At 37.7% G+C, this 23,069-nt stretch overlaps 1 protein-coding gene across 2 annotated transcripts in view; it reads right to left on the bottom strand.

Moving 5' to 3' along the window:
* Positions 1-632: 632 nt before the first annotated feature.
* Positions 633-23,069, bottom strand: part of THSD4 (thrombospondin type 1 domain containing 4) — a 252,659-nt gene continuing 230,222 nt past the window's right edge. For both annotated transcript variants that reach the window (XM_005145668.3, XM_013128196.3), the window contains 7 exons: positions 20,276-20,405; positions 18,524-18,728; positions 15,889-16,062; positions 6,568-6,741; positions 4,287-4,466; positions 2,221-2,365; positions 633-1,372 (listed from right to left, as the gene is read on the bottom strand). In XM_005145668.3, coding sequence (XP_005145725.2) covers positions 1,230-1,372; positions 2,221-2,365; positions 4,287-4,466; positions 6,568-6,741; positions 15,889-16,062; positions 18,524-18,728; positions 20,276-20,405 — 1,151 coding nt within the window. In that variant the 3' untranslated portion in view covers positions 633-1,229. The remainder of the gene's footprint in view (positions 1,373-2,220; positions 2,366-4,286; positions 4,467-6,567; positions 6,742-15,888; positions 16,063-18,523; positions 18,729-20,275; positions 20,406-23,069) is intronic.

Raw genomic sequence — 23,069 nt, 5'->3', positions numbered from 1 at the left:
TGAAAAATCACCAATTCAGCTCTAAGTCTGGAGCCATTCTTAAGTAGTAGAAAAGGAGCAACAGGAGTAGATCCTAAGGATGGAACACTGACTAAAAAAAGACAAGTATGTTGTAATAACTGATCAAAATCTGAAGAATGTCAGTAGCTAAGATCTCCTTTTTACAGACATTCAGCTACTACACTCATACCACTGTCTGGTACCAAAAGTAACATACTATAAAGCACAGAGGCCTGCATCCTTTGATGGTTGTTTCAGAAACTGGTGACATATCCAGACTAGGTCAGGACAAAGTACTTTGGTATAATAGTTGTTAAGCAATAGTGCAGAGACAAGACATTAGGCAAGATACCAGTTCACTGAAATAACTGTACTACAGGAAGAAGACCTTGCCAAAGGAAACAATTACTTTTTTTATAGCAGCAAAGGCTCTTCAACATTCTGGTTAATTTGTCTCAGTGACAGCTGCAGTTGTTAAGGACTTAAAGGGTCTAGTGGCACTCTGGTAGGTAATGTGTTTTAAAATCCATACAAAATTAGAAAAGCGTAACTTCAAGAATTTATGAATGAAATATGAAGGCACTTTTTGGCAGTCAAGTGTGTATATATATTTGTTGCCTTAGGACAGGAAGTCACTTAAAAGTACAACTGAGAGAGCTTAACAGTGACTCTACTTTATTATGAATGGACCGAAGTAATTAAAAATATATGTTAGAGTTCTAAGAAACTGATGGTAAACGGATCTTCAAGGGTCTGGTTCTTTGTGAAGTAATTTTTCTCATGTGCATTTTTCACTGATTTAGTCACCTAATTCAAGGCAGTCCAAAATATGAAGTAAGAGTAAGCACTCAGAAAATAATGCAGCAGCTGTACCCATACTGGTCAAATATCTCCAGTAATTGCCTGTGACTGATCTAGTTTTCATTAATTTCACAATACTAAGGCTGGTATATTCTTTAAATAATTAGTTATCTGATGAGCAGGTGCAAAGAATAGTATCATTAAAAATTAATGCTTTAAAAAGATTGTGGGCTTAAAACAAACATTTTTAAAAAAGATAATTGCACAATAACTGTAACTGAAAGGGTGTGAAATTTAACCATAGTCTTGATGTACTCAGCAATATAAAACCCATCTCTAAGAAGCTAAAACCTGCTGTAGTCAAACAGTAACACTGTTCAAGCGTCATCTGAAGACTGAGATTGCCACTTTGAGTAGAAGAGTATTTGTTATCTACGTCCTAGAAACCCAGATTGTCTGTTTGCCACACGTGTACAGGATGCACAACAGGCTGTTTTGTAATAGGTGTAGACACAGAGCCGGGCCTGAACCACCACATTGCAATTGTAGTATTTATCTTTGCAGTTCTCATCTGTGGAGAAAAAGAAAGAGATAAGAAACTAAAAAAAGCAGTGTTCGAGCAACAAATAACCAACCCCCTATTTTTCACCATGTGAAATTCCTTGCACCCGTATTTAAACATTCACTGTCAGGTTAAAATAGGCTACCAATGCAAATTAGTTAGATTATTCAAGATTTTCTACATTTAATACAAAGATACATAAAACTGTGGAAAAATGCACCTATTCCTATTTATCCTCTTGTGGGGGTTTGTGTGTGTGTGGCTGGTTTTTGGTATGCCTTTTTTTTAAATATAGTTAAATTATTAACATAAATAAATATCAGCTGAAGACTGTTGTACAATGTGTTTCTATACACTTGCATCTTTCTTTCCCTAGTCATCCTTGTTAGTATTAAAATCAAATCTGTATGATTTGATCGACTAATTCCAAAGCCAAATTATATGTAGGTGTGCATTTACATTGCATAAAAGAAAATGGCTTAATTGCCCTTACAAAATATACTATTACAAAATACAGCATATCATACACAATCCTTTTTCTGTTTTAAAGACTCTGCCAAGAGAAACCTTTGAGAATGCAAGGAAGCTGCATAAAAAGACCCTCTATTTTCACAGAAGCAGATTTCTCACATGCTCAGCAACTTCAAATGTAAGCCACTTTCTTACATGTTACAAGAAAAACGTTTTTAATTGGAAATTAAAGCCTCCTTTTACACTACAGAAAAGAGCTGTATTGCATGCAAAAATAAAGCCCTGAACTTGAAGAAAATATACTTCCAACACCTCTGCAAGACTATGAAATATTTTCTCCACTAGATGGAGTTCCCTATTTAAACCAGAAGCTTCCTCTTCCTTACCTATTTCAGGGATACAGTCTTGCGTGTTACATGGTTCTTTTTCTTCAGGTTTAAGCTGTGGATCACATTGAGTACTGGCTGTCATATCATCTGACAGACATCGTACCTCTCGAACCCGAAATCCTCCTTCACAGGATTTGGAACACTGAAATACAAAAGCTTAAGTTCATGAAGGCCATATGAGATGTGCAAATGCAGAAAGAAAAAACTGGGAACCTTGAAGCCAGACCCAGGTACCACAGTAGCCTTTTATCAACTTTACCACTTCTGGTGGCTTGGGTTTGTGGGTTTTTTTCCTAACTATGTAGCCCTTAACATACAGGCACAATTTTGTTAGGTTAAAAAGCATTTATGGCCACGGGGGCAACCACCAGCCCAGTAAATATGATAGACACTGAGCAACTGAAAGCATGCTAGAATATTCCCTTTCTGAATTACATAGCTATTTGCTTCTCTTATTAGCCTTGTTCTGCTCTGGTTATTTATACACATGTCTCAAATCTACTTTTTCAACAGTGTTCACATTTCTTAGTTTAAGAACTTGCTGAACTACTTGACTGTACTGCCCTCCACTGCCCTTTTGCCTCCATTTATATAGGATCGGGAATAATCTTAATTGCCTTTTTTCTAGCACTTGATTATTTTTCACTTCTTGCAGCACAACAATTTTACTGAGCATTATGTGTTTATTTGAATTTCTAAAGAAAATATTTCTGTGCTTCTGAAGCCAGAGACTTTGGTACTTGCTTGACTTGGTATTTTTAAAGCCAATTATTACACATTTCTGCCCGTACTGAAACAAATCCCCTGTTGATTTAAAGAATTTTGCCTGATTGAGGTCTTTAAGATTTGGCTCACTGTCCAGTTTGACCTAAATGCTCACAAACTCAATTAAACCTGGGTCATTTATAGTGATTAAAACCTTAATAGGCCCAAACTAGTACAAATATTTTCTTCCTGACCTTTTTGGCATAATTATTTAGTTTCCTAACATTGCAAAAACAACTAATCACTATTATAAAATCAGTTAGTGCACCAAACTAACTAAAATACTCCCAATAATATATTCTTTAATTGCTCTTTCATCTTTAAGTACAACCTTTCTCCAGTTTAGAATAAAGACTTAGCCTTGTGGTGGCAGTAACTGAATGCTTGCAGGTTTTTATATAATTACTCTTGTTACATTGCCTGTATAGAGTACTGCAATTATCCCACATCCAGCAATAAGAACTGCAATTCAGGTCTGTAGAGATCTTAAGCACTTAAAACAGAACCAAGACAGAATTTAGATGGTACATACAAAATACTATACACAAACCCCAGCATTAGCCAGCCATTTAATCTCCACGACTGAGAGACCACCCCATTTATCCTAGATCATATGAAAAGTTTGCTGAAGGTATAAACTAGACAGTTTCAAAACCTAATACAGAGGCTTTAAACTAGTCGTTCTGCTGGTTTTCACACAATTTTTCATTCTAAGATGACAATGGACTTCCTGATTTCCATTTAAGAGAAAAAAAATTTATTATTTGGGGATAAAAATCCAACCAAAGGATTTTATGGCACTTGCAAACACAGCTGGTCCACTTTCAGGGAAAACTGGAGATACATGAGGCTTTACAGTAAGTTTTCTCTCAATGAAGTTCTAAGTAGTACAGTGAGAGTTTACAGCAAAATATTATGTAAAACTGACTTAAAAACCTGAATATATACCTCGTTCTTTTATTAAATGTTCTTTAATTTTAATAAAACTAGAGTTCTGAAAAGAACTTCTTCGGGCACTAAGTGTCATTAAGGAGCAAACCAACTTTATTGAACAGGAAGATTCTTGGAAGAAGAGATCAGTAATGAAAAGATCAGTGTCTCCTTGAGCTCAAGATATTTTCTAACTTTCCTAAGCTTCACTGGTTGCTAAAGAGTATGCTTTCTTTTTAGTACCCTTCCTGTGCAAGATTAAGGCAATTTCATGATCAACAGTTTTATCCAAATGGCATTCCCTTTTAATATATATGGAAAAAGATGTATCAAACAAAACCAGATTTAGAAAAGCATGCCAGACTTACTGTGCTCCATTCTGTATGAAACCACTTAGATCCACATGGTTTGAGGTAGCAGGATTGCTGGCTGGGAGGTTTTTCCAAATATGAACATTCATAGGGGTTCAAAACATCAAAAGTACCTTCAGTTTTCCTAACACAAACGACTTCTCTCTGTTGAGTTCCACTGCCACATTCTGTAGAGCACTGTATCAGAGAAGGAAAAAAAGTGGTGGCATTTGTTATTCTACTTACATCCTCCAACTTGTTTCTAAAGTAATGTGTTTCTCCACATTATTTGTTTCTGAAATAAAACAACACACACACACTTGCATTTTAAATGAATATTGCAATAGGAAAATTTGTAAAGTTTTGTTTATTCCCCATTCTTGGGCACATATTTAGACGGTAATATCAAAAATCCGTTTCCTTATTATATGTTCTTTCCTCAGTAAAATGTACTTAACTGTATCTTTCCTTCCAGCATTGGCATATAATATGACTTGAATAGAAAGGGAAAGGGTAAAGTTCCTGCAGTAGGGTTTTTATCTCTCAGAACCAGAAGAGTAGCCCAGATAAACCTTGGGTTATTACTATTATTTGTATGTAGTACTAACACAGTAGCCAGCAGTGCCAGTTAGGAACCATGACAAACAAATGCTGAAGAATATAGTAATGACTAAATTCATCAAGTGACTCCTGACTGTAGGAGTGTCAGGTATTACTTATTTACTTTTTCATTGTTGCAGTGGTTAAAACTGTACTTCTGTGGATCTTTATTCCACATGGTACTACAGACTCAAAACATACTTCTAATTATTTTTATGAAGAAGACACTAACTGGGGAAACCTGTAAGTGTAGTTTTACCTGTAGCTACAAGAAGAAACTAGTATTTATATTTTTCTAACAGAAAGGATGCTGTAGTGAGATAGGGGTTGGTCTCCCACATAACAAGCGATAGGACAAGAGGAATGGCCTTAAGCTGCATCAGGGGAGGTTTAGACTGCAGATTGGGAAAAGTCTCTTCACAGAGAATGTGCTCAGGTGATAGAACAGGCTGCCCAGGGCAGTGGTGGAGTCACCATCCCTGGAAGTGTTCAAAAATGGTGCAGATGAGGCCTTTAGTGACATGGTTTAGTGGTGGACTTCGCAGTCCTGGTTAACAGTTGAACTTGATGATCTTAAAGGTCTTTTCCAACCTGTTGATTCTATGATTCTATCTCAGCTGCACCAGTTTAATTTCCAATTCCTTATTACCCGGAAGGATCCTGGAGCATGAAATGCAGTGAGTTAGCAGCACAGCTGAGACTTTTCCCTGGCAGCTTCTTGTCTTATTTAAATTTTGGAAGTTCTCTAGGTTGATCAAAAGACAGATAGACAGACAGATAGATAGACAGATAGATATTGTGTGCAGTTCTGGTGTACTCAGCATAAAAAGGGCATGGAATTGTTAGAACAAGTCCAGAGGAGGGCCATGAGGATGATCAGGGGACTGGAGCACCTCCCGTATGAAGACAGGCTGAGAAAGTTGGGGCTGTTCAGCCTGGAGAAGAGAAGGCTGCGTGGAGAACTCATAGCAGCCTTCCAGTATGTGAAGGGGGCCTACAGGGATGCTGCAGAGGGACTATTCATTAGGGACTGTAGTGATAGGACAAGGGGTAACAGGTTAAAACTTAAACAGGGGAAGTTTAGATTGGATATAAGGAAGAAATTCTTTACTGTTAGGGAGGTGAGGCACTGGAATGGGTTGCCCGGGGAGGCTGTAAATGCTCCATCCCTGGCAGTGTTCAAGGCCAGGTTGGACAGAGCCTTGGGTGACATGATTTAGTGTGAGGAGTCCCTATCCATGGCAGGAGGGTTGGACCTAGATGATCTTAAGGTCCTTTCCAATCCTAACTATTCTATGATTTTATGATTCTATAGATAGATAGATAGATAGATAGATAGATAGATAGATAGATAGTCAGTCCTGCAGGTATGCATGATCACAAAGGCTTTACTTTGAAAAGTGCAAATCTCTTGCTCTAGTGTTCACCTGAATATGCTAAGCAGCTTGCTGTTACCTTTCATTTTATAAATACACTGGGTCAGTAGAGGAGAAATAAAAATGAAGATATAGAGGAAGAGAAGAACAAAATCTTATTTTCATCAAAGAAAAAACACAGGAGGTGCTGAAAAGTATTAACTCAGAAAAATACAGAAAGGAATTACATGAATATTCTGAGGTGCAGAAATACACACACATCTTCACTGTACAGAAGCATAAGATAAGATACCAGCAGAAAACAAATCTGTGCTAAAGCTCACCTGTGTCCAGCCCCCAGCAAACCACTCCACTTTACCAGCACAGGGTCCATTATTACAGGGAGTTGTTTCAGAAGGTCTGTTATTCCCACAGCCTTCCAGAGGCAAACTGCTGACATGGTTTGTCATGCAAACCACTGAACGTGTACGGACTCCATCACCACATTCTGCAGAACACTGGGGGCAAAAGACAGAACACGTTCACTACTGCATCCTCCATGTTGCACAATGAAATGAGAAGCAACAATTACAGAAAGTAAATTAATTTATGCAAAGTCAATAATTTCTACTTTTCAGGCTTCTGAATACACTATGAGTAGTACCTGTCCTTTACAGTCACCAAAAAAAAAAAAAGAAACTGAAGGATTAGGAGAGGAAGAAATCAATTTTTTCCAGCTTTTTATTAGCTTTCTTACTTCTCCTTCCTTTTCCTGTCTGTAAATTCTTTCAGTTTTCACTTTATTCATCTTTTTGCGTATTGATTAATAGATATGTGAAGGAATAAATCCAGTAAGCAACTTTTCAGACAGCAGCCGTATTTCAGCTCTATGAGTTTCTCCTCTGACCATTCAAGCTGTCATCCAGGTCAACCCTCCCAGTTTTTAAAAGGATGAGGCTAAGAAGACTGGGCACTATGGCACTGCATAGTGCATCCTGGATCTTTTCCATATCGTGAGTTTACAGACTATGAGAGTTCATAAAAGTAGAAAAATATGACATTTTTTGGCAGGTGGTTTCAAAAGACTGGGGTAAATCCTCAGCAGATAACTGTAACTACTACATATTATTGCACAACCAGTTACAAATTTAAGCTGTTAATAATTTTTAGCAGAAGAGGTGGCTGTAGAAGTTTATATGAATTCAGTGTAGCTTTCTGATGGTACGATTTCCTGGTAACTAACATTGACCATCTAAACTTTCCACTGTTAAATTCTGAAAGCTGTTAATAGATAATGATGTGCGGGTTCTTCTGTCACACATTCGGAGATAGTAAGCATGTCATCCATAAATCATGCAAGATAAATTAAATTTGTCATCCATCTATTTCAGTGGGAAAGTATCCGATATTCTACAATTCTGGGCAACATCAAACTATCAACATTTGAAAAACAGAAACATGTCAGGGAAAAAAAACAATTTCTTGTATTAGACTGGGGTTTTGTTGCTTAATTATTTCTTAATATTCCCTTTTTCTTTTAAAATGTATTTGGCATTTCATGTCCAGACCATTAAAATAAAGAAAAACCCATGTGCAGCTTATTGAAAGATAGGTATATAATTAAATTTAATCAATTAGAATTATATTACACACGTAAAGAATACCACCGATAAGTATGAAGTATATGGGAGAAAAAGATGTATTTGATTGGTATTTTAGATTTAATTTCTAACATACAATGTAATTAGTTAAAAGAAACTGTATTACTTCTTCAGTGGAAAGTACATTCCTTCTGAATTAATGTAACTCTGTAATGGAACATTTTTTAAGATATTATTGAATAAAAGTAATAATTATTCCAAGAACTGGTAACAAATCACAGCTTGATTTGACTCCTATAGGTAACAATGTAAGGGTTTACATCTAGTAGTTCAACTACAGTACAGCAGAAGCCATGACAGCACCACTATTAATAACGGGATGAACCAAGGCAGTCATTCATCTTCTCAAGACAGAGAGATCAGTGACTGAATGTACAATTTCTTGCAAACTACTCTTTAATCACTTGCACTGAAGAACATTGGTTGCGTGAAACGTTATCATGTTATAGTTACTCCACAGATACCATACTGAAAAACATTATTTCCTGTCAGCAAGTTGGTTGCTTTCCCAAGAAGTTCAAATAGAAGGGAAAAGCTTTACTGAAATGGAATCTCCAGAAAACTAAGAAAGTGACTCAACTTTTGACAAGTTATTTTTTTAACAAACAAAATATGAATCTACCTTCTCAGCAAACCAGATTTGATAGCTAAGGAGGCCTTTTCCAAGTAAACTGGCAAAATCTTGAAAATACAAGAATGATGTAGATTGTGCCAGCAGTGAACATTTTCCTTGATGTGTAAACTGAAACTAAACTAAACCCATTTCAAACAGCCCACTCATAGATAAAGCACCCATTTAACTAAGCCCCATACAATTGCTACCTTTCAAACCCACTGTACAGAAATAAATTTTGTGGCTGTTCATACTTTATCTTTGGCAAGTACATTCAATTACATTATGCACAGAGAACTATGCATGTACTCTGCAAATACTTTTCTTATTTCAAAGTAATTTTCAACTGACAATCTAATTTGCTTTTCTACTTTGCAAACCAGAGCTAGGAACAAGCTTAGTCTATAAAGTCATCCAGAAAATCTCCACAGTCTTATGTTATAAATGATTATGCATGAATTAGGCTTCCATATCAAATAACAAAGGAAATACCAAATGGGAAGGTATAGGGTTGTCCCACCCTCTGCTGCAAGATTTTACTACAGACTAACTACCCTCAAAGGATTTGCAAAGCAAACTTAAACCTGACTGTTTCTGCGTTAAGTATTTGGGTTTTCATGGGTTTTTTCTTCCTTTCAGTAAAAGTCTCCCATGTGAAAGCCATGATTTCCAAAGCCCAAGGCAGGGAGTAGGGAGCGTTTGGATAATGAATCCTCTCCCTTTGGTTTTCACAGTCGACACACCCCTACATTCAATTTTGTGCTATTGATCTCTTGCATTAATACAGAATAAATGCTATAACCTAACATTGTACCACATGAGGAACTTTCGCAAGCTGCAAGTTCTCTATTCTGGTCCTATTATTAAAGATATTCTGTTTCACTGTCTTGTTTTAATTGGCAGAAATTCTTCAGAAACCTTAGTCTGCGGAACACCCTCCCTAGTTTTAAGGAGTCTGCCATTTCTCCTCTTCCTGAGGTCCTTCCCTCATGATTCAGTTTCAGAAGATTTCCATTCACATTAAAAACTAAAAATAATTGAAAAATCCCAAACCTGACAACTAATGCAGTGCTCTGATAGTTGTCAGCAAGCCACAGGGCATGGTAGAAGAAAACCCCTTTAACTGTGCCAGTTCCCTTTCACTAATGTGCCAGTCCTACTCATTACCTTCAGCTGGGGCAGCAGACCACAAGAAAGAGGCAGCAGGAAATCTACCAGAACTCGAGACCTTTCAGGTCCCAGCATCATTGCTAGCCTTAATTAGATTTTTAAATAACAACCAATTGTGTTGAGTTCCAGTAAAACATCCCCATTTCTGCAGGATTTCCATCTGCCACACTTTAACCTTCATCATCTTAATTATGCCCCACAAGACAATGAAGTTTTCTATGAATCATCCTCCTGAAGTTAAAGTACCACAAAAAATAAAAATGAAGATTATGTTTGAAATACTTATGAAATTGCTCAGCATTATTTTATTTGCCCTGAGAAAATTCCTTTCAGAAGGGATTTTAGAAGGATTATGTAACCTGTTTTGCCAATAATAAACTAAGAATTGTATTTCAGAAGCTCACTTCTGCCACAGTTCCAAGACTAGGGCAGATTTTCAAAGGACATAAAACGATTGACAGCAGTGGGAGAGGGGAAGCAGGGCAAGTCAGAAATATCCTTACGTATTATTGTCAAAGCACTTTCTGATATCTGGATTTAAATTATTAGAGTACATCTATGCATACAACAGGTGCTGGATCAGAAGTCAAACCACCCTTGTATTTTGCCTAGCAAATCCATGCTATCCTTGCAAAGTGACAAAGTTTTGAAATATGGTCTTACAATTTTTGGACACTTCCGCTGGATGATGACTGCTCCTACACATGCACTGCTCCTTTCTTTATATGTAGTTGGTAACACTATGTTGTGGTTTAAGCCCAGTCGGTAACTCAGAACCACACAGCCACTCGCTCGTTCTCCCTCTTCTTCCCCCCAACCCACTCCCAGAAGGTGATTCATTCAAAAGAATGTAGCTCCCATGGGTTGAGATAAGAACAGCCCAGTAACTAAGGTGTAACACAAAACCACTGCTGCTACCACCAATAATAATAATGATAAGGGAAATAACAAGGGAAGAGAATATAAAACTAAAAGGGGAAAGGGAAATAAAAGCCAATAAACACAAGTGATGCACAATACAACTGCTCGCCACTCACTGACCCATACCCAGCCCAACCTGAGCAGTGCTCTGGGCCTTCCGGGTTACTCTCCCCAGTTTCTATACTGGGCATGACATGCTGTGGTATGGAATACCACTTTGGCTAGTTTGGGTCAGGTGTCCTGTCTCTGCTTCCTCACAGCTTTCCATGCCCCTCCTCACTGGCAGAGCATGAGACTGGAATGTCCTTGATCAGAGGAAACATTACAACAGGGTGCTTTTGCCACTCCTTCCCAGTCAGGCTGCTTTCAGCCTCCAGTACAGTCAACTCCTGGGATCCTCCTGCTACTCCAGAAATACAAATGGGTTCCACCCCTCAACAGCTTGATGGCATCAGGGTATACTGCTCACCAGTATCTACTAGAGCCTTATATTCCTGTGGGACTGATACGCCAGGCCATCTGGTCCACACCCAGGACACACTGTAATATTGCCAGTCATTAAGTGAGTTACATATTTATACACAAAGAATGCCAAACTTATATTTCCATATGATTCCCATAGGAAATCAGTCAAAAAATAATGGAATGCCTGCACAAGCTCCATGGTGGGTTTTTTTCATTTGTGGTTGTTTTTTTCCTTTCTTTTGGGGGAGGGGTTATTTGGGGGGTGTGAGGGTTGAAGTTTGTTTTTATTTTTTTTCCCTCAGGGTCCAGGAGATTTTACGAGACCTCTCCAGATTTAAATAAAAAACAGTGAAAGAAGAGTGTGAGCTACAAACTCTCTGGTGGTTCCACATTTGACTGGTCAAACCCACTTGTACCTGTCAGGTAATGATTTAGGGTTGTAAGGAATAAAGCATTGATTCTAAGGAAACATACTGTAGTTCTCCAGTGGAAGACATTACAGAACCTTTGCTGTTACTCTGTCTAATGAAGAGTGAAATCCAGAGCATGTGTTTGATCTGGTTTGATCTTGTTCCCTAATGTGCAGCACTTTTTCTTTCTTCCCAAGATTTTATTTTGGCCTCAGAATCTCATTAACATTAAGAATTGTTTATATTTTCGCTTCTTTTCTAAGTATGCTCTAAACATAAAATGGGAAACAAATGAACATCAATGGCAATGAGAAATAAACAAAAATGCAAGAGGGGAATCCTCCAGCTAGATGCAAGGCAACACTGGTGAGTCTCCCATGCTGTAAATCACGAGAATGCAGTTTCCCACTTCTGACCCACAGGAGAAGTAAACTTTCCAGCAATTAGAGCTGTCAAATAATCAGTCATGTGAAATGTCTGCAAAAATCTCATCTGCTCCCATCAATCCAATTTTGTCGCTAAGTTCAGTAAGGTTCACCACCTTCACCCAACTGATTAATGACTGCAGTTTGGTGGAGCTCTGCGATTTTTACACAGTCTGACATCTTCGGAGAATTATGAGACAGGAAACCACCTTTCTACAAACACACATAAAAACATCACAAAGTTTGTCCAGACTCTCTGTAGGCAAAAGGGGTTAAAGATCATGTAGAACTCAGACCAATGAAACAGGTTAATTCTCTTATTTATACTCAAGACAGAACCATAAATGTAAAGACAGGCATATAAAAAGTAAGATGAGTCTCATTTTACTGCTAGAGACTTTTAACATGTAATCTCTCCAACTGAAATGAGTAAAAACTTATGTTTCTCTGAAGACTGAGACTGGGGGATATCAGAATATGGTGTTTAGATATACTTCAAAGACAGAGCTTATACTTTTTAGTAAATAAGAGTTTGATTCTTGAAGATTAATTGTTTTTGTCCCTTCCTTCACATGTTCCACCAGTGTGCACATGGCAATCGCAGAACTCATAGGCTTTGCAATTAAAAGTGTGCATGTAACACATACAATGGACTCTGATACCTGTTTATCAAAATAACTGAAGAACTCTATTGCTTTAAGGAACATGGAGGTATTTTTCATTACTTAGTCTTAATTATAAGTATAAAGAATCAGTCTGCGCAGAAATTGAAACTAAGAATGTCAATGCCATGGGAAAGAAACAGGCGGGCCATAAAATACATACATATATGTTGTGGGAAAACCAAGATGGGAGAACATGGCAAGAAGGCAGCCAAGTGTTATTTACGGAACAAAAGCTTTGCACACAGCTCACCCTGGGAAGCAGACACAACTCCCACACACAAGTTGCATGTACTCCACTGGTATTGAAGTGCATGTAGGTTGTATAGCAGAAGTTACAGCTAGGGAAATTCAATGATTTGATCTTCCAATTGAGAACCACAGTGCTATTAATGAAAATTAAGGCAACTAGTATGATTTTCCATCAATTACAACTTTGCAAAGGTTCAGTAAAATAAGAAAACCAAAAATCTTCCCACAAATCCTATATTAGCTCCTGTCCTTTTCTTAAAACTCAGATGTGACTTTTCATCTCTTTTTCTCCCTGTGTTAAAAAACCACCCTAGTTAAATTCAGCACCAGTATATATCAGTTATGAAATCCTGAAATTTAACATTTGTTGGCAGCAAAGTGTAATTTTTATGTTACTGTGCTTTATCTTGATGCTTTGCTAATTAACCAAGGCTATATTGAAATGCCCCATGTATCACATCAATCCAGACATGGAAGTTTGATATATCCTTTGCTGAAAGAGAAAGTATGTGCCTAACTGATTTCTGACAGGCCTCTGGAAACCTCTACTTGCTGCATGTGCAACAGTACACATTAAGTGTTTGCAAAATGTGTTTAGAAAAGTACAGGCCAGGCCTTCTCTTATGGCTGTAACCAAGTTTGAACTCAACCATTTCAAAGTTCCAACATCCTCAAAAGTTATGCTAAGTTCTTTTACCTCTTACTTCTAGCCACGGCTGAAATGTCAAAATACAATGGGAAAGACTGTTCTGTGGTATTTCCAGCTGGGACTTGAAGTAGGCATGTAATAAATCTCACAAAGAAAGTCTGTTCTTGTGAGATTTCCACCACAGTTTTGCAGACTCCAGAGGTTTGAATAAGCTTTCTTTAAGCATCTGAACTTTTGGCTGCTTATCTGAACCATTTGTGGCTGCCCATTGCTGATCTATGCTTACTGCTGGAGTGTGGCTTGGCTTAAAGTACTTTTTAGAGAACAGTTTGGGGAAATCACACATGCAGAGTTCACTCAGACACCTGGGAATGGCCACTTCCATTCTATGTTAGAATTTTCTTGTCTTTCAACAGATACACATTCCTCTACAAACAGAGACTTCTGATAGCAAAAAAGAAATCAGCCCTTGAAAGGAATGATAAGAAAGATAGCAGCCATAGGCCTGACTTTGCAAAGCTGTTGACTACTCCTATATTCCACTGACTTCCACTAGAATCACTGCCACTAAACGTCTCTGAACATCTGAGTTACAAGGAATGTGTGAATCTTAGAAGATCCTACACATTCTAGCCCAAATCTACTTTTTTTCCTGAAATAAGCTGTTCCTTCCATTTTATTTGTGAACCAAGCTTCAAACCGACTGCTGGCCGAAGCGATAGTGAATAATGCCAAGTACAGTAACAAGCATTTGGAAGGAATTAATTTGTACATTTACATAAGCTGAGAAGGTAACAAAATCCATTCTTTACTCTCCAGACGTAAAACATTTGCTGTAAGAGAAAACTCCAACATTTTTTTTATTACCTGTTTCACTTCTATGCCTCATTTAATACACACAAATAAGCATAGTAACATTCTGCAGTCATAAACTTCAGCTACAAAAACTAGTTTTAATTTTGCAGAGGACAAAATCTCAATCTACAATAATGAAGAAAAGATTGATGCTCGAGTCTTCACTGGAATATATGCACTTTATGTGGTGGAAGTTCACTAGCTGATAATAGCTGGGACAGCTTTTGCCTTTGAAGGTAGAATGCATTTTTTTCTCTTACTTGCAAATTAGCACTGCAAAAAGCACAGCTCTACAAACTAAAAATAAAATAAATAAATAAAATAAAATAAATAAAATAAAATAAAGAGTACTGCCATTTCCCCTACAGCAGAATCTTTGCCCTTTGCACTAATACCTATACTTCACCTGATAACTTTGTGTTCACGTTACACAAGAGCATACACTGCATGAATAACAACTGGTAAAATAAAATTCAGATGGCAACAACAAAGATTAGTGTATTTATTTTTTTCTGTATAAAATCTATTCAAGTTATCTGGAGGCTGACAATTTTGCAGGCCTTTAATTGTAGCAAGAGTCTGATCAGCCTTTTTAAAATCACGTGATGTACAAGGTATGTGTCCTAACTGTGAAGTTCCTCCTCCTTCTCTGTACCTAAAACATGTGGAAAATCTTCCGAGTGTCCAAACTAAAGCATAACCTATGAGCCAGACACTCCTAGCCTTCAGAGATACTAGCACAAAATAATCTAAATAATGAACCCATGAAGTGATAAATGTAATCTTACAGTTTTAATGACAAAATGTATTATTTGCCTGCCAAAACAACCAGTAAAAAGGTGGAGATGCAATGAGGATTTTACAGAATGAAGGCTCAATTTGTCTACAGATGAAATGTATATCCACAAGAATGACCACAATACTGGGCTTTTCTTAGCCCATTTGTAAGCCTTCTAATGAGAGCATATAAATACAACTTCTGAACAACAACTCTGAGGCCAATCATGAAAAAAAGTGAATCGCTGCTGGGTTTGTTGCTTACATGCAGAGAATTTGACTCATTGGAATTAAAAAAACACATCCATGTTCACAAAGTACAAAAACCCAAATCAATCTTGCCCGAGTTTATGAAGTTGTTCCCCTCTTTTCACTGCTATAGGATAATTGTTTTATGGCTTGAACCCAGACATCAGGCCTCAAACCTTCATCCCTTAAAAAAACAGTAGGGCAATTTTTAGTCTGAATCCTGAGATTCAGGGCTAAGCAAGGCAGAACACTAAATCTCAGAACACTCAATATTTTGGGAATTGCATACACAGAGCCAATTCTAAATCCAGATGTTTGGCCATGTAGCTGCACACTTGCCTTTTCTTCTATGCATTCTTGTATCTAATAATGCAAACCCAAGATGCCCTTGGGATTATTATTGTTTTTGTTTGCTCTTGCCTGCTTAACCAATCATTGATAAACATGGGAAATAAGATCATTCCTTTTATGGCTGCACAGATGTGTATTTTTTAACTCTGATGCAACTAAGTTGATTTAGAAGGTTTGGCAGCACAAAGATAATAAGAAGCCTTACCCTGTCACTCCACTCTGTAAGGAACCAGCTCTTAGCACAGGGACCCATGTCACAGTTCTCAATATCATTTGGCCGCAGCTTCATGTTACATTCCTCATCATCAACAACGTCTCCAAGGTTGCTGACACATTTCACATCTCGGGTCCTCTGCCCCACTCCACAAGGCACTGAACACTGTAACAAAAGAGAGGTTGCATCAGGAATATGCAAGAACTGTAATGCTTTATCATGGAGCTGGGAACATACAGCTCATTCATTCCTGCTAAGACATCCAGAGAAACTGCGGAACTATTCTAGAGTGTCAGGAACAGGAAATAAAAAGACATTAGTAGTTTTAAGTCATATTATCACTCTGCAGTAATCTACAGATTACTGTGAAGATACATTTAGAACACATAAAATTAAAGCCTATCTTCAACAGGCCATGCTGCACCTTATCAAAATGAACTGCTGGTATTTGAATTGCAGGCTGACATTCAACATAATTTTGATTTTAATATAAAAGCAGATATGAAGCAAGGGAAATGCAAAGAAATAGAACTTTTGAATCCCTCGTACAAACAAAGGCCTCCTTCTCCTGCTCTCTTTGTTCTCAACCTCAGAGAATGCTAACAGCTATTGGTATCTCTGCCTCATGATGTGAAGCAAACAGATCATGAAGCAGGACAGGAACATAATTTTCTGCTGTGTACACATGCGATGTTTTGCTGAATCCTGTAAACATTCTAGAATTAAAGAGGAAATTAGCTTTGAATTTAAAGATTAAAGACAGCAGTACCTGAATACAACGGTATCTAACAGAGCTATCAAAGGCAGCCTCCTTGTTTTTATCTTGCTTTGAATGCTTAATCATATCTACTATATTTACGTGTCAAAGTTCTTTATGTAAAATGTAAAATACATTCTCTACAGCAAGATACTTCACAGATTTCGTCCTGAGACTGCAGTTATTTCCTCAACTGTTCACTCTAGAACACCAGCCAAAATACAGACTAGATGTACGTGGTCATTAAATAGCATAATGTAATAAGAACAAATACTCCGCTTTATATTATAAAGGGGGCAATTTGTCCAGAATTGCTCTTGAAGTCTAGGTTGCCAACGTGAAAATTACCACAATGCCATTTATTTCTAATTGGATTTAGATCAAAGCTTTTGACATTTGTATGTCAGAAAAATGGTAAGCACATTAAAATCTTAAGATGGGTTTACTTTTAAGATCACAAACCTGTCTCTGAAGTGAAAATCTAACTGTACTTCAGTAAGCACAAACACAAACCAGTGTTCTCTGGAAAACAGTCTGCAAACTCAGATGCTCCTTTCTTTATGATGGAACCTCATGCCAAGAACTTTAATACCAAGAGGAAATTAATCACATAATTTTATTGGAATTACACTTCAACCAGCTTCAATTTCTAAAGCATTTGTTTAGCTTGATTCACCGTACGCAATAAATCTCTAAGGGCTCTGTAGATTCAAACACTTCTCAAAATGTGACAACACACAAAAGCAGCTCCCTTTTCTCATCATCCACATGATCACAACTTTACTGTCCTTTAACTTAATTTATCATTAATAATGAATTAACCAACCAACTTTTCTTTACCTTCATACATCTAGGTATTTCTATTTTTTTAATCAGGAATATATCAACATATCAAAGATACTTCATGACTAGAAAGTTAACAATGCCACCATCAGCCTCAGAAATGCAGCAGCTCAGGGAGTTAACTCACATAGGCTTTATCATGATGGAGGATCCACTATAAACCCACATAAAGTCTGCTGCATGGCTCCTTAACCTACTGGGACTGTGTGGATGGAAAACTGTTACTGCTGCCAGTGGACAACATCCTACATGCTGTGACATGCATTTCAGCAAAGCTGGGGGAATTAGGAGCAAGGAAGCACTTCAGTAGAACAGAAAAAAAAAAGGTTTAGGTTTAGAGTTTAAGCTGGATTTTTTTATGGTCTATCCACATACACAATTCAAGCCTAAATTTTTTCATGGCGACATGAGATTTGTTTATCACTACACCTAATATACCAGAATATTTTCTCCTTCACACAATGGCCATGAAAGTATCTAGAATGGTTGTCAGGTTGGCTAAACCTTTTCTGAGCAACACAGGAAAAGCTCAGAACTGCACTGTCCACATTTATCTGAAAGCCTTGCCATAGCCTCAAAACAACTACAGTAACAGCAGCTACTTACACTATCCTTAACACACATGTAAGGTTAAATAACTCCTAGAGCTAAAATCTATGTGCTGTGACAAAGAGCAGTAAATTTGCCACCACAAGCAACTCTACCAGGACCCTCTTCATACCAGCTCTACTTCATATAGTATTAAAAAATATATATTTCTCAGAAGGACTGTGTACTTGTGTACACACACATCCACATGTGTTTTGTTCTATTCAGTCACTCTTTTTCTGCCTCTTTCTGGTTATGAACTAAACTTTTCTGGTCATAATCTAGCAAGGCTTTCTTGGTCTAACATTCACTTATTCCCAAGGCTTTTCACATTCCACTTCCCTGTTTGAAACCAAAACAAATTTCATGTTTGATTAGTGATGCCTGGAAAAAGTTCTTTTCTGAGGTTTACACCATAAATTTATCAGTCACACTTACTGATGTCCACTCTGTCCTAATCTGCCATTCACTGCAAATCTTCAGCTGGCAAGTGCTGGTTGTCTCTGGTTTCTCCAGGTGATGACAGCGGTACTGCTGAACTGTCAAGGTACGATTGGCATACATTTGCCGGCATAAGATCTGTCGATGCTGCATACCAAGGCCACATGTTTTGCTGCACTCAGACCATTCCCCTATGTCCCAGCTAAAAAAAAGAAAGGGAAAAATAAAGAGGGTGTTTTTTCAGTAAAGATGTCTCTAAAACTGATTTTAACAGAACTGAACTGACATGATTCTAATGCTGGTATAGAATCTTATAAAAGAATACTTAAGCCTCTGAATGAACAACCATCCTTTTTGAAGACACTTTTATATACTTGTAAGCAATCTACCTGCAATGGTTGATAATAATAAGCATGCATACAGATTGCACAATTCCTGGTTTCAAGGTATAGTACAAACATTACTTAAGCCACTAATAGTGGTTTCTTTTTTTTAAATACTTTATCTAGGATTTCATTCATCAGTAGAACTGAAATAGCAAATGGTAAGCAATGAATAAATATATTTAAATTTAGAGATGAAAAGAATCCCTTAGATATATTCTTCTCATTCCAAGATTTCACTGTATTTATCTTATCACATTTGTAGAAACATGTAATTTTCCCCCTCAGTTTTCATTTCAAGCATGAGGACATACACAAGTAAGGAAAGTATCTGAATTGTTCACACATTTTATTTCAGAACTCTTCTAGCAAGCAAGCAAAATCTCTGTATTTTTTTTGTAAATAAACATTTACTTATCTTTGAAAGAAAAAGGTGAGAAAAATGCTTGGTGAGAGATGATGTCTTCAAGTAAATGGCTTCAGAAATTCCTGTGTATCTAACATGCACTAGGAAATTGCTTGTCAGGCATCTCTAACACTGTAATAGCACTTAACACCATTAGAAACTTTCATGGGATAAGGAGTGGCCACTTACTGCTCAGAAGAGAACTGAGAAATGTAACCACAAGAAAGATGGAAAACACAGCTGCTGACCTGAAATAAAGTAGCTATAATGGCAACTGGGTTTAACCCTTTTCTTTTCTTGGTATACCCCCTGGATGAATTGACCTCTTGTTTTTTTCCTTGGCTTTTTCCTGTTTAAAGAAGTTGCCCAGCCAGTTCCAAGTCACAGTCTCCTGATGGCAAGTGCCTTTTTGGAAGGAAATCACACATGAGGTGGTTGTATTAGTGTGCTGGAAACAAGGACGATAATTTCAGAGTCCAGTCTTCAAGCTGAAGGACTACTGAGTTCCAAGAAAGAGAGGCAATGTTTCTGAGAGAGCCGTTGTGAGCAGTATCAGCTTCTTCTCATCTCTAAATATGACACCATATTTACCACAGCGCATTGATCCAATGTGGAGTGATATACCCTACAGAACTTCTTCTTTAGATAGGTATGTGAGGACGCCCTTCACTTGAAAAAAAAAACCATACCCATAGAGAGACCCTGTATTGTGTGCACACCTGAACAATCACACCAGTTTTGAGAAATTACATAGTCACTTGTTGCTGACTTCCCTTTTGCCTTCTCTGAATGCTACTGATCCCTGTGAATGGGAAGAAGGCCACCAACAACTACACTTCATGACACAAGTGCATAGCACTTAAGAGTTCAAACCAGTTTTCTACTCAGAACAGCCTCTTTCGCATGCAAAACCTCAATGACATTGTCTTATTTCACTTGATGTAAATTGTAATATCTTACAAAGCGGGACATGGGAAGAGGTTGCAGGCTTCCTCTTCTGGAATGGGCTTGGTACTGCTGTCACAGTAACTCTCAGACACCTCCTCATGAGTGATTCTGTTGACACAGTGGAAAACTGGGTACTGTGACCCTGAAATGAAGAAGAAAATTAGGTGATGCATAGCAAAAGACTGCAGTCATAATAGTAGCACCCAACACTGATGCAGAAAGGAAAAGTGCAACCGACCAGGAAATACAGACTAAGATTTTATCCAAAATTTCCAAATGTGAGAGCTGAATACTGTCTACATTGCAGTATTAAGGGAAGTCCTTTGGTATATAGAAAGTACAGCATAGCATCGTTGAAAAGGGTGAGAAAACATGCTCCTGTCTGCATGAGATCTTTATACTGCAGAGTACAAACATTAAGTATTCAGGCAATTCAGACAAAAAAATGCAGCCAAGCAGCTACAACATAGACTTGAGAGGAAGAAATATTTAGCAGTAGCTCTGCTCTGCTTCTGGAGAGACTGAGAGTTACGTGGTGAGAATTACCCACTTTTCCTGGTTTTTGAAAAGGCACATAAGAGAAAGCTTACAGGATAAACAGTACTGTAGACTAAAAAAACATTACTACTCTCCATATTTAAGGTTCAGTCTTTAAATAATTTTCACGCTAAAGCAAAAAGACAGACCTCTACTTCTATTAATATTGCAAACTGACTACCAAAATGGATGACAAAGATCAAGGTGCTAACATGCCTAGTTGTATTTGGAAAGTGAAAAGTTGGAGTACATTAACAAGTTTCCTGACACAGGTGATGGAGGAGCCAACCAGGAAAGGTGCTCTGCTAGACCTGATACATAAACACAAGGCAGAAAAAGTCAGCGAAGCAAGCATCTGGGCTAGCTTTGGCTACAGTGACCATAAAATGGCATGCAGAGTTCAGGATTCTAAGAGGAGGGAGGAGGGCAAAAAGCAGGACCACAACCCTGAACTTCAGAAGACCAGACCCCAACCTCTTCAGAGATCTGCTTGGAAGAATCCTGTGGGATAAAGCCATAGGGTAAGTCCAGGAGTGTCAGCTGATATACAAAGACTACCTTCTCCAAGCTCAAGAAAGGTCCATCTAAACAACTAGGAAATCACGCAAAGGTGGCAGGAGGCCTGCATGGATAAGCGAAGAGCTCCTAACTAAATTTAGAAACATAAGAGATATAAGCATGGCAGGTGATCCCAGAGGAGTACAGTGATGCTGTCTGACTGTGCAGAGATGGGGTTAGGAAAAGCAAGGCCCACCTGGAGTTGAATCAGGAAAGGGAAAAGCAACTCTATAGCACATAAACAGCAAAAGAAAGACTAAGAAAAATTACTTTTAGTTCTTTTTAGACAGCAGTACAAAAGTCAGCTGATTGTCTGTCATGTTTATACCATGTAAAGTGGCAGCAATCCTTCCTCTTCAATGTGGTACAGTGGTGGCACAGGAAACCTTTACTGTAATAGGACTTTCTTTCTCAGAATGAAATAAGCACAAGTGGAATATCTTTTAACCAGACAAGCAGATACACAGTTTACATTTCTTCCCACAGACTTTCCTGGAATGATTTCTATCTTAGATTAAGGGCATCAGCAATTTATACGGGCTTCTCACACCAAGATCACAAGGAATGTTCATACAGTCTCAATAGTGTCAGGATCCTGCTCCCAAGGTCCAGTTTCATTTGAATGTAACTTGATCAGATCATACATACATTCTCTAAGTAATAGGAAGAGAGATGCCAATTTTTGACAGTTGTCTTGATAAATTTTATGGAGTACATTTAAGCTGTACAGGAGGCTGAAAGACATCCTCTGAATTCTCTTCTCCTGCAATTTTTCTATTGTAATTCTGACTCAGATTTCATTAATATGACTGCCAATAGCTGAAAAAATGTCAAGAACTATGTTCAAATGTCTATCAATCAGGTCAACATGAAATACAACCAAGAGTTCTATGATGTGAAGAAAGAATACATTTACACATATGCATTCCTGCAACTGCATTACAAATTATGTGATTTGGATACTAAAATTCACCACATATATGATAATCCAGAGACTCAGCAGGCATTATCACTGATTGCTGCTAAACAACAATCAGGTGCAATTAAGGATTCTGCCCACATGACTTGTACTTAGGACTCACAGTGTATTTAAATGCCAACCAAAATCATTCTGGATTACATTCCCTCCTTTTCTCCACAAAAGGGCTAAGTTCAAAAAGTCTTCTGACTTTTAGGGGCTGATTTTAGCTCTGATACTTTTGCAGTGATTTCTCCAGGGCAAAAAGTTTTCTCAGTATACTGGAAAGCGATTTCGCCTGGTATCAATATTGCTGGATTTTTTTTAGCTTTATCTGTAGCTATAGCACGGACACTTATCTGGCCTTGGACCAAATGCATAGCATCCTCTCAAACTAATTAGGAAGCAAACATTTTGAATGTATATGAACAGGTGACAGACACCTGAGTTCCCTCACTGGCATGTCTTTATTCCAGTTTGCAATTTTTTTAGGTACAGTGATGGGTGGCTATGTATAGTACAAAAGATTTCACTTTTATTATCACAAAAAATTATTCTTCCAGACAATTGCTTGTGATATGCATTACTCAATCCATGGTCATTGCAAATGTCTTAGGGAAAAAGATTAATCTGACAAGCTCAAACTAGTGTATCCATCACATCCCAAAAGCTCACTAATTATCAGTCCCTTCCTGTCCCTCTTCCATCCCACTTACACCCTATGAAAACTCGGTATTGCTGTTCCGGCAATGT

This window comes from Melopsittacus undulatus, chromosome 9 (genome assembly GCF_012275295.1).
Source record: "Melopsittacus undulatus isolate bMelUnd1 chromosome 9, bMelUnd1.mat.Z, whole genome shotgun sequence".
Classification (NCBI taxonomy): domain Eukaryota; kingdom Metazoa; phylum Chordata; class Aves; order Psittaciformes; family Psittaculidae; genus Melopsittacus; species Melopsittacus undulatus.
Note: the sequence above shows the minus strand (reverse complement) of the source record. Positions and strands in the feature narration are given on the sequence as shown.